The following is a 12,663-nucleotide window of genomic DNA, read 5'->3' as shown; positions in this document are numbered from 1 at the left end:
AATAATAATAAAAATAATAATAATATTAATAATAATAATAAGGAGAAAGAAATATAGATTGGACCGTTTGACTTTTTACATCAATTTAACAAATAGATTGAAAATAAAACATCAAAGAGTGGTGGATGAGTTACATAAACCAGCACGTCGAAACTATTCGCGTAGAAAAGCTGATGTACGTGGAATAGATGAGACTTGCAAGCTGATCTTGCAGAGATGCAAGGCTACTCGAGAGAGATCAAAGGCTTTCGATATCTATTAACTGTCATTGATATATTTTCAAAGTACGCTTGGGCAGTTCCTGTGAAACAAAAAACTGGTGTAGATGTTGCTTATGCAATGGAGTCTATGTTAAAAAAAGGACGCATTCCTAGAAATCTACATGTGGACCGTGGCAAAGAATTCTACAATTCAAATTTTCAAAGACTAATGATAAAGTATAAAATAAATCTATATTCAACCTATAGCAATCTTAAGGCATCTATTTGTGAACGTTTCACTCGCACGCTAAAAAATGTCATGTGGAAAAAATTCAGTCTACAAGGAAATTACAAATGGATCGACATTCTAGCTGATTTAATGAAATCTTACAATAATCGAAAACATCGTACGATAGATATGAAGCCTAAAGACGTAACTAAAGAGAATGAAATGCATGTGTTGAGACGATTCTCTCACGACTGACTTCTTTTTGTTAAGAGCCCTAAATTCCAAGTAGGCGATAAAGTACGTGTGAGCAAGTCTAAACACGTTTTCGAAAAAGGATACACTCCTAACTGGTCTACTGAGATATTTACTATTCAATGAGTTGCGAAGACAAAGCCTATAACTTATCATTTAAGAGATTACAAAGGCAATCCAATTGTTGAAGGTTTTTACAGAAAGCTATGTATGCTGATGTTTATCTCATTGAAAAAGTTTTAAGGAAACGTGGTAATCAAGTATACGTTAAATGGTTGGAATTCGACAACTCGCACAATTCATGGATAGATAAGACTTTATACGTATAAAAGAATAAAGACGTTTATATAAAGTAACTTTTATTCAAATAAAAATCATAATAATAATAATTTTTGTTTTATTTTTAATGGTAACAACCCCAACCTTCGCTTTCACCTGTGAGGTACTTCCATTTGAGCATCATCACTTGTGAGTCCATTAGAACAAGTCGAAACCTGCTTTAGTAGAAACACCTGTAACTCATTTACCTCTCCATAACATATTTTATAATAATTTTATTGTACATACTTTATTGAAATAAAGATACATTTTTGTTACATTAAATAATAAATTGAAATCTACCAGCGCTATGATGTTCAAACTGTAAACAATATTTTTGTACATGATCTGAAAGTAATATATAAAGATCATAATGTTTCATGATGGCTCTTGAAATTCGTTCTGGTAAAATAAGTTGGAATTCAGCATCGAGCTCGAGAATGATTCTATTGTTCTTTTCTTCCTTAAAGTTTGTCACTAAATAACAATGATTATCTTCAAATTCATAATGATTTTTCTCCGGTAGTGGATCAAAGTGCTTCATAACTATTTTATTTAACAGTTCCAAGTCCATCTTGCTATCGAAGACTGGAGAATAGTGGAGAAGGAAGTGGATACTACTGATGATGATTCTTCTAATAGAATGACGTTTTCCGAGCTTTTCTCTCTCTCTTAAGACCTTTATCCCACTAGTACACTTTTTTCTAGCCGCCACGACCGTCTCCCTTCACTTGCTGCTTCTTCCACCTCCACTTAGATTTTTAGTTTGTTAAGTTTATATACTATACAATGATTATTTAGTATAGGTTCAAGAATATGATTCATCATTATTATACGTTTTATACATAGTGCTCGCAATATTATACTACTTAGTTGCATAATACGACGTTGGAAGCGTTCTCGATCTCGTGCAAGCTGCTCCCACACTCCTTTCCTCGAGTCTTTATCTTCAATAGGAGAATTCGAGAGGCACGGAAGTTTCCACGACTCACAAAACAAAATCCAAATAGCCTTACGCTACTAAACAAAAGAAAAAAGTACAAAGCTACTTATCTGCGTGTGTACAGGGAGAGATTGGCGACAATATTGCCGTCCCATTCTCCCCCGAATGCCTTTGCGCCGATAACTAATAAGCCCGGTACATCTGGTAATACTGTTTAGTCACATGCTTCGCAGAATATATATATATATAGAGAGAGATAGATAGATAGCTAGATAGTACATTTATTGCGCCAATGAGGTAGAACCCCGTCCGGCCATTTGAAAAATGCTTGAACATACAAATAAATAAACAATGACGTGACATAGAAAATTTACAAAACAGAGAATAAATATAGAATACAGGCGTTAACCTAAATTGGACGGCATAAGAGACAAAAATATAAAATGAAAATGTAATAGAGACGCCCAAATTTACAATACGAAACGCAGAAGAATATTAGAAGGTGCTCACTCTCCTATTACAAGACAATACGAAAGAATAAGATACGGTACAATAAGATTGATTTACATAGACATTTACATTAATCAGAGCTGCGTGAAAAGAAACGTGTGAGGTGTTCGTCAGAAAAGATTTGAGTTAAACAGATGTTATTTATATCGCGCATACAAACGGTTCCATTTCTAATAATCGGTGGTGCATAACCTATGGATTCAGACAGTTTTCTAGCTTTTACAAATAATAAGTATGTGTGTTTTGGTAGCAAGTTTGTTACGCATAATTTACTTGAGGTTTGGGCCCCGAAGAGTAAATTAAAACCTTTATGAGATCTCGCTCTCTTTACAAACTCATCGCGGATTGTCGGCGACGCAAACTTAACAACAAAAGAATGAGATGATCTTTGCAGATTTATAGTTTTTACCATTTTCGGTTTCCATTCTCTAGTATACATAACATGACTGATGACATTTGCTAGATTCAAGAACGTGAGAAATTTGTTTACGATTTGAATGGGATTTAGCTGTACAAACGATGGAATGCCCGTTATAAGTACTTCACATGGATCATCACTTATTACGCTCTTATGATGTGATGTGATTTTTTGGCGAGATGGAGATATACAAGATTTTGATTTTGATTTTGAGGACGCGACTACGCCAGCATCCGGCTTTGCAGAAATATTAGGTTGTGGTACATTGAGTTCAGCATGAGACCTAGCTGGCACTGAGATATGAGATTTCAGCAAAGCAACCTCATCTTCGAGCTGAGAGATACGCGAGGTTAGACTTTGAATTAGTTCAAGTTGTTTTGAAGATGTTTCGCTAACCATATCAATGACCTCGCGAAACATATCTCTGACTTCCTTTGTTATAGTATCGATATGCGTTTTTGAAAAAGATTGGAAACATACATTAAATTCACGCCGCGTAACAAATTTATCGAGATCCAGGTCAGGCATTCTGAAAACAAGGGCCCACTGGTTGCCAAGACCTAGCGACAGTTATATAATAGATTATGAGTTCCGAAAGATTTTAATTAATAGCGCGGGTGAAAACAGTGGCCCAGCAGAAAACTAACCACACACGATCAAGCGAAACTCACGAACAGGCCGGAGAGAGAGCGAATTCGCAAAGAAACGATGTGGAGGTAAGATAAATGCCTAAGCCACTTAACGGGATTTGTGGTATAATAACACGTCGTATTATAGAACAGAAACAGAGATAATAGGTTGCGAAGTCCACAGATAATCAATAAATAGGGAGCACGAGATTATACAAATACACGAAATTATAAATATATACAAATTAACAAAAATTATTGCTTGAGCACCATGTTACACGTTATTTTGCAATAATAGTCCATAGAAACAATAAAATTCGATTGCAACTACACCACTCTACACAACAGGATACACAAAAAGACTTGATTTAACACTGAATCGTAATGTAAAGACGTAAGAGAAAAACGATAACACAGTCACTAGTTCACATATTCAGAGAAGACACAATTTTCACTTCCAACGCTTTTTGGTGCGATTGACTGCAGAGACAGCAAATGATGAACCCAATTCAGTTTTTTCTTCTGAGTAAGATGTAGAGAGCCAGGCCTTGTGTGTGCTTATGTGTGTCTGGATGTGTGTGTGACAAAACTTTGAAGACAGATGGTAAAACACTCGGCTGATGCACAACAAAGAATGCAATAGTTAGCGAAAGCTTGGGCCGAGATGTCCACCCTGCCTGAAAAGAATTCAACTCAAAAAGTTGAAGAAAAGAAAAGATTAGTATTCTGTATACTTTGCATAGATACGAGCGGAGCCGTGATAAACACGTCCGACACCTACCGTGGCCAGTGAGAGAGAGAGAGAGAGAGAGAGAAGAGAGAGAGTTCATTCTTGATTTGATTCTATTCTTTATCACCCTATCTGGTGATAAGATAAATACAAGTTATATTCAACATAATAGTTAGATTATAATATAAGTGATGAACACAAAATAGAGTTATACAGTATAACAAAGTAGTAAATAATAAAACATATAACGCATAGTAGTGTTATTTACAGTGATTACGCGTTTAATAGTAGGAGAATCGATTGGAATTATAGAATAGATAATAGTGAGTTATGCAAAATTGCAACAGAGTTATTAGTAGTTCAATAGAATATAATTAAGTTGACTGTTAGTTGATTATACTCTGGGCTTATTTAACATAGTAAATGGTATAATTACATACGATTTAGAAGATATAACGGGAAAGAAGTGAGAGGGGAATGAAGAAAGAAAGGGAAGTTGGCTGGATATAGAATTGAGACCAAAAGATTTGAGTTTAGGTATTGATCAGGAACAAGCAGATAATCAGAATTACAGATAAAAGATGAGGCATGAAATGGAAGGATTAAATAAAGCAAAAATTCAGGTAAGGAGAAAGATATTAGGTTTTAATTGCAGACTCTAGAGTACCAGTTTAATCTCTCCATAATGTGAAGCAAGGACCGGAACCAGGATATAGATTCATTAAACCTATCAAGATCAATTTCAGTAACTGATACTTTGTTTAGAAGACGTGAACCGGTTATTGTGAAAAAATTATTCCATGATTCGGTTCTCCGTGCGTCATAGGTAAAATGCGAGGAAGGATTTCTAGTACTCTTTGTACTTAACTGAGTACTTAACTGAACTGTGGAGGACAATAGCAAGTTTGAAAAGTAGGAAGAAGTAGCAATTAATTTGAAAACCAGGGAGCCGAGAGAGAGTAAACGTTTGGTTGATAATGTGAGAGAGAGAGAGAGAGAGAGAGAGAGAGAGCCAGAGAAATACGGCGCCGACTTAGTCTGGGACTACTGCTGTTGGTTACGCTACTTGTCACTTTTCGCCACTTCTGCTGCCACCGATTGCCCTTGATTATCGCTGATAGCCCTGGTTCTGGCCGATCGTCTTTCGCTCCTCTGGTCGAGAAAATGGCTGCGTGCACTTCGTCAACGTGCACCTCGTCGGTTTCCTCATACGCATCAATGTTGGGGATGACGTTGGCTGGGCACGATCCAATATGTTCGGTATAATATGCTCCATATTCATCCAACAAACTCCTGCACTCTCCGCTTAACAGGTGAGTATCCTGAAATGAAAAAAAAAGTTTACGGCGACGACGTGCATGAAAAAAACCAAAAAAAAAACAAAAACGGGTGAAATCGGGCACGTATGGCTCACGAAGCAAGAGTCTTTTCCTACTACCGATTCTCCGCTCAATAGGCTGCCACTCGCGCTTTTCTTTTTCTCTCTCTTTTACTCTCTATTTCTCTCTCTCTTTGTTCTTCGCTCTCCGTCGCTCTGTTCCATTGCTCTCTCAGGTCTGCCAATCGCTTTGCGCCGTTTCTCAAACAGAAAGAATAGACATGAAAGCGTACACAGATATGCATATTGTCAGCCTGGCACAGTACTCGGAAGTCAATAAGAGCCCAACTGAGAACACCAGTCAAGCCATGATTCTCCGTTACAAGTAGTTAATCGTAATAGTATACAAATAATCTTTCATATACAACTTTGCTTTATATATGTTTTTTTTTATGAAATATAAGTTATTTTTGCTAATTACTTTGCTAATAAATTTTGTGTACTTAAATACCTACGAATTTATACTACTAATTTAAACTCTGGAACTTATTTTGTTCGAAAACTATTGGTCGGAAGTTCAATTCAGGAACAACAAAAAGGATCTAATAAATTCTGTTTTTTTGCAATGCTTAAATAGTAGGAGTCCTTAAATTCAAGAACTTCTAACTCATAAACTGTAATGAAAAAAGTCCTGAAATCTATCTTTGTATTTACCTATTTACAAATTTGAAATGGGTTGGAAAACAATTTAAACAAACGTTTATTTTATCTAACAATCATTTTCTTTTATAAACATTCCTTTTAACTTACTATTCTAGCTTGAAATTTCTTATTCGGGGGTTTTTGGGGTCGCTGAGTTCGAATCTACTACCAAAATTTCAATTTTTCCAAATCCAAAATGCGAATTTAATATGGTGGATGAAAATCATAGAAATAGCACATTTTTGGCTGGAAATGAGTACCCTAGGATTTTTGGGGTAGCTAAGTTAAAATATACTATCAAAATTTCGATTTTTCGAAATCCAAGTTGGCATTGCCATTAAACTTTGAACTGTTAAGTAGAGGCAAGGGGATTCCATAATCAAACACCCCAAGTGAAACAGAGCTTACTACGTCCACGTCGTTGTTTTTGGGTAACGCTAAAAGTAAGAATAAGGACGATAATCAGGTCATCATCTTAAAAAATACCGTCTAAATGTAAAGTTTCCCGACCTATTGATTTCTAGTACTAAAACTAGGATTTCCGATTAAAAAATTAATTCATCTAGAATGACCTTGAAGGTCAAGTGAAGGTCGAGTTGGAGGTCGAAAAAATGAGGTTGACCTCGTAATAACCTTGAAAATGAGGTTTAAAGTTAAATCTAAAGTCATCATCAGATTCCTAATTCAAAATTACTACAGGAATGACCTTTTTCAGAAATGAAATACTTTAGAAAATATGCAGACGTCCCGGAACTTTATTGACACCCTGTATGGTTCAGTGTACCTATAGAACTTTTATTTTTTCTAGAGTCGAATTATTTATTTAAAATCACATTGCAGTGATTCATAAAATTTGATAGTCTTTTGTTTATAAGATTTTCAAAATTTTTATTTAGGTTAGATGTAAATGGCATTGGCCTATTCAACTACGAGGGTCGTTTGAAAAGTCCGTGCAAAAATAAAAACTGCTTTTTATTTTTTAACATAGTATCTTTTTAGGCTTATACACTTCATCCAACGCTGCTCTAGTTTGTTAATCCCTTCCAAATAATGGGATTTGTCCAAGTCTGTAAAATAGGCATTCGTTTCTACAATCACCTCCTCGTTTGAATAAAATCTTTTCCCCGCCAGCCATTTTTTCATATTAGGGAACAAATAGTAGTCTGACGGAGCCAAGTCTGGAGAATAGGGGGAATGTGAAACGAGTTGGAACCCTATCTCCATCAGTTTTGCGGCCACAACTGCTGAGGCGTGAGCTGGCGCATTGTCGTGGTGGAAGAGGACTTTTTTGTGGGCCAATCGTGGACGTTTCTCTAGCAACTCGGTTTTCAAACGATCCAATAACGATGAATAATATTCGCCTGTAATGGTTTTACCCTTTTCCAGATAGTCGATGAAGATTATTCCTTGCGAATCCCAAAACACAGTCTCCATAACCGTCCCGGCCGAAGGAATTGTCTTCGCCTTTTTCGGAGCAGATTCCCCCTTGGTAACCCATTGTTTAGACTATTCTTCGGTCTCAGGAGTGTAGTGATGCATCCATGTTTCATCTTCAGTGATGAAACGACGCTTAAAGTCTTGCGGATTTTGCTGGAACAGCTGCAAACCATTCTTGCAACACTTCACACGATCTGGTTTTTGGTCAATCGTGAGCAATCACGGCACCCATTTAGCGGATAGCTTTTTCATGTCCAAATGTTGGTGCAAAATATTATGTACCCGTTTACTCGAGATGCCTACAGTACTAGCAATCTCATGCACCTTCACTCTTCTGTCAGCCATCACCATATCATGGATTTTATCAATGATTTCTGAAGTGGTAACCTCAACAGGGCGTCCAGAACGTTCAGCGTCTTTTGTGCTCATATGGCCACTCCGAAAATTTTGAAACCACTTATAAACCATTCTAATCGAAGGTGCACAATCACCATAATGTTTATCAAGCTTCTATTTAATCTCCTGAGGCATTTTGCCTTTGAAAAAGTAATGTGTAATCAATACACGACATTCTTTTTCGTCCATTTTTTACAACCACTCGATTTCTTTGATTGAAACGAATGTAAAACGCAAAGTAATTGGCCGATCTGGCTGAAACTTGGTGTGTGCTCTTCCAAGATATGCCACTAACTAAAAATAACCTTGATACGCACTAGTAGCGCCATCTCTCTGACTTTGCATGGACTTTTCAAACGACCTTCGTATTTTTCCTCATCTTTCTTCTTAAGAACGGGGAACATTGAGGAAACATTCTTTCGTGTTACCGCACTAAAATATTTACATACTATTTACAAGTTTATATTTACAAGTTAAGGTAAACACTATTTCGTCAAGTACTATTACGTATTTATATTTAGGATGTTATTTTATTGAGTAAAGCGAGTTGGTGAAAATTTGTTTCTCTTTACCACCTCTAACGAAATACAGTACTGCTTTATTATTTTCAAGGTAATAAATACCCCTATATTAATATGATCGTATTAACAATTACTTTTTCCACGTTACTACGAAACCGTGTGATGATTGGGGTAAGTTCTTGACATTTAAATTCTTAGACCATCAAAGGTAGATAAATGAAAAATGTCAATATATCCAGATATCAAAAGTTATTATATAACATCCTTTCCAAGGTATGATTAACTAATGTAGATGTTTATAGAACCTCAGACTTGTATATAAAAATCAGTAGTAGTATTTTGCGGTTAGATATAAGGGAAGTGCCAGAGAGGCTGGCCAACAGCAGTACTCCAAAAAGTAGCAACATATGAGCGCTTAGTTAGCTCAACTCAGTTTTTGTGTTTTCTCACTTTTCACCGTAATCAGAATTGAATGAAATTGTGTAGAGTATTTCAAATTTTACGATTCCAAGAAAACGATCATTTATTAACTTAGAAACGTTTGTGCAATATTTAATTTAGTACAAATTTTTAAATAGAAAAAACTGTTTGCTTCTTAAATGGTTTTTTTATCCAATTACCTAAAAGTAGCATTTCCCGATCGCAGTTTGATCGATAACATGCTAATTTTGATTTCGTTGGATAAAACAATATTATATGCATTGCCGTAGACCTATAAGCTCGTGAGAATTGACAATCGAGTCAAAGCCGAGATCAAACACGTTTAATGGATTTACCAATATTTTTCCGAAGTAGATACATTTATTTTTGTACTGTGACTTTTTTAAAAGCAATTAATTAAAGTTTAGATGTGGATCCTCCCCCCTCCCCCTCTCAGTGTGCAGATAGTAACTTATATTCTCAAAGCGGCTAATTTTTTTATGACTCATTGATCGTTTTATATTTCAAAAACATATTAGTAATAGTTTAGAGTTTATTGAATGCTTATTGATTTTATTTAACAGTATCTTGAAAATGAAAAATGTCTAAAAAATATCTTGCGAGTACAATTTGGCATGTATATGTCGGGTAGAAATCTTCGAATCGTTGTTGTCGGAAGTAATGAAGCTTGGACGCTGATCACAAGAGATGACTGGCCTGCTTATGAGTAGAATGGCCAGATCAAGAGCGCCGCCAATGTCACACTACATATCAAAGCCATTTATAAAGAAAGAAAGCTAGAGAAATGTAGAAAGCAAATAAATAGCCATAACATAGGTAGCTGTGACAGAGATTGCGCGTAAGTGTATTTGTGGCATCCATGCCTAGCTGTTCTCAGCTAGAGCTAGCTGGTAGCACTTTCCTACAACTATAACGGGCTCAGGAGCAGACGCTCGTACCAAGGACAGACTTTCAACGGCAACAGATACGGCAGTATATAAGCTGCACAGATCAGAGAAGCAGCTCAGCAGTATCCTCGATTTGACAAAATCTACTTTGCTGCTCTACCCTCGCCTTTCTCTGCTAGTTAGTTTGCCACAATACTGATAACGATGTCTTATTAGCACAGTCCACTAATAAAACATTCGCTAAGCTCAACCTCAGTGTCATCTTTTGTGGAACTCGTTCTCTATAAGGCCAGTTGAATTATCCAGAGCGCAAAGTTGATAAAGGACATTGGACTAAACAAGAATGCGAGGGAAAGCCGCAATTCTTCATATATTCATCTTCATCTCTGTGAGTAAAATTCAGAAAGAAATGTCTTTCTATTTCTCGCTGTCTCCACCACTTTCGTTTTATAGGTATACAAGAAAAAGTTACAATAAATAAGACTGATCTTTATAAATGTAATTTTCCCCACACTGTACGTAAAGTACTGACTACGCACCCTCCTAACAGGAATTACATAATCACATAAACAATTTAAGAAGCAATGCACTTTTTCCGTTCTTACCTAACTGCTTGAATAATAAAAGAGTGCATCGCGTGTACATGAGACACTTTATTTTTAAACAGTCAATACTGTTCTTTGTTATTTTCTAAAGGCATAGTATCATTACTTTACTGAAATATATGGGAACGAGTATATGCACCACGGAAGTACAATTACTCCCAGGGTGAAATACCGACGTCTTTTCCCTCGGTCAATAACATTACATAATACATCCATTATCCAATATGCTGCCTTATTCTATAATATACCATTATTACAATGACTTTTTTAGTGAATATTTTTTCATCTATGTAAAAATGCAAATGTAAACATTTTTTCCTATTGTTATTTTTAGCATTTATTTTAATGTAATAATATATTCTACAGAATGCTACACAAACAGCTGAAGCAATGGTTAAGACGTATGGAATGTCAGAAAAAGTCGGATTTAGAGTACATAGAGATATGAATCGGTCTGGTTATAGTACAAGCACGCGGGAGTTGATTGACAACGAGGTAAAGCGACTCTTACAGGTACAAAATTTACTTATCTAACTTAATTTTCTTTAAAAATGATACTATGTACAAAAATAATTTTATTTCAGGAGTCTTATGATAGAGCAAAAACTATTTTAAAAATCCATAGCAAAGAACATAAGCTACTAGCAGAAGCATTGCTGAAATATGAAACTTTAGATGCAGAAGACGTTAAAGCTATAATTAATGGCAAAAATTTACGACATGAAGCCAAAAAAGACATTAATCGAACAATCGTAGATGTACCCAATAAGAGCATAATGTGAGATTCTTGTGTATATATATATACATATATATAGTACTTCATCACATAATCTTGGTAATTTTGTACTATTTAAATTGTTGTGTAAAAAATTTATGAGGTTATGTTAATAATATAAAATTTATTATAAAATTTCCTACCCCATTATTTTTACTTACTTTCAAATTTTAGTTTTTTTAACGTATTCTGTTTATAAAAAGTTTTTAGTATTATTTTTAACCTTCATTTTTACAACTGTTGTATGAGCTCGAGAATGAGTAGTTGTATATTTGTAAAATGGTGGTAATTATTTTTCAATAATTAAAATGAAGGGAAAGAACGAAAAGAAACTTATATGCTTCCTTGAAGAACGAAAATTTTTTTTTGTTTTCGTTACTGCAAAATTTAATAAACAAGATACCTGATCTCAATAATTGCTTAATAATAAGGAATATTTAATATAATTTTCGATTGTATCGGCATATAGACTATTAGGAACATCCAATGGTAAGCAATGTAATTTTTTTTCAGTTTTAATTTAGTTATTAATGTTGATTTCAGTACCTCATCAGTTTGTCTCTAAAATAATAATATTCCATAACATGTACACCCGGATGTGCGATGATTGAGTGACGCAAATGTTTGACTCCTTCCCGATGAAATAACAGGTTGCAATCTTTTCCATTTGATTTTACGAGAAACGTTATGGGAAGTGAAAAATTGTCAAAATTACAAATTTCCCACTCCTATTATAAAAAATTTTATTGCAAATAACAAGTTTTTTCGTCACAACTTGAAAAACATTGATTCTTTGGAAAAAAAAGTTTAAACAAAAGTTTGTATTTTTTTTAATTCCAAACAACTTTTGTCTCTTATAATATTTTCGATCAACCAATACTTAAACAATATTTTTTGAGATAATCGAGAAAATGTGTTAGCATGCTTGGTATATCTATACAGTGCATATTATAACTATAGAATATACTAGAATGTTATTACCGCATTTGTCGATTATCTCGGAAAATAATGGGTCTTTGAAAAAATACGAGGCCAAAAAATTTCGAGGCTATGATAGGGCTGCGTAGCGGCCTCCGAGAAGGCGTATAGTATCATAAGCATAAAACCATATACAATTTTTCGATAATATATATTATGAATAGTTGTCATCGTAATGCGATCCTTTACGATACATGAAGTAATACTTTAGTTTCTCAAATTGTCTTTTATCTATCAAATAGCTTTTCAGCTACTCATCATCATGATGTATAATTTTATATCTTCCTACTTTTCAAAGTAGAATTTTATGGTTATCTGTACAATATCTCTCAAATTGCAACAATATTTTAACTGTAATTATACAAACAGATATT

At 34.8% G+C, this 12,663-nt stretch overlaps 1 protein-coding gene across 1 annotated transcript in view; it reads left to right on the top strand.

The window, feature by feature from the left end:
* LOC131675185 (ATP-dependent zinc metalloprotease YME1L) overlaps positions 1–11,438 on the top strand; it is a 173,688-nt gene extending 162,250 nt beyond the window's left edge. The window contains exons 11-12 of the mRNA XM_058954076.1: positions 10,903–11,049; positions 11,121–11,438. Of these exons, the coding sequence (XP_058810059.1) occupies positions 10,903–11,049; positions 11,121–11,318 (345 nt within the window). The 3' untranslated portion in view covers positions 11,319–11,438. The remainder of the gene's footprint in view (positions 1–10,902; positions 11,050–11,120) is intronic.
* The last annotated feature ends 1,225 nt before the right edge of the window (positions 11,439–12,663 follow it).

This window comes from Phymastichus coffea, unplaced genomic scaffold (genome assembly GCF_024137745.1).
Source record: "Phymastichus coffea isolate CEN01 unplaced genomic scaffold, Cenicafe_Pcof_1.1 PCOF00017, whole genome shotgun sequence".
Lineage (NCBI taxonomy): Eukaryota > Metazoa > Arthropoda > Insecta > Hymenoptera > Eulophidae > Phymastichus > Phymastichus coffea.
This window is presented reverse-complemented; position numbering and strand designations above follow the sequence as displayed.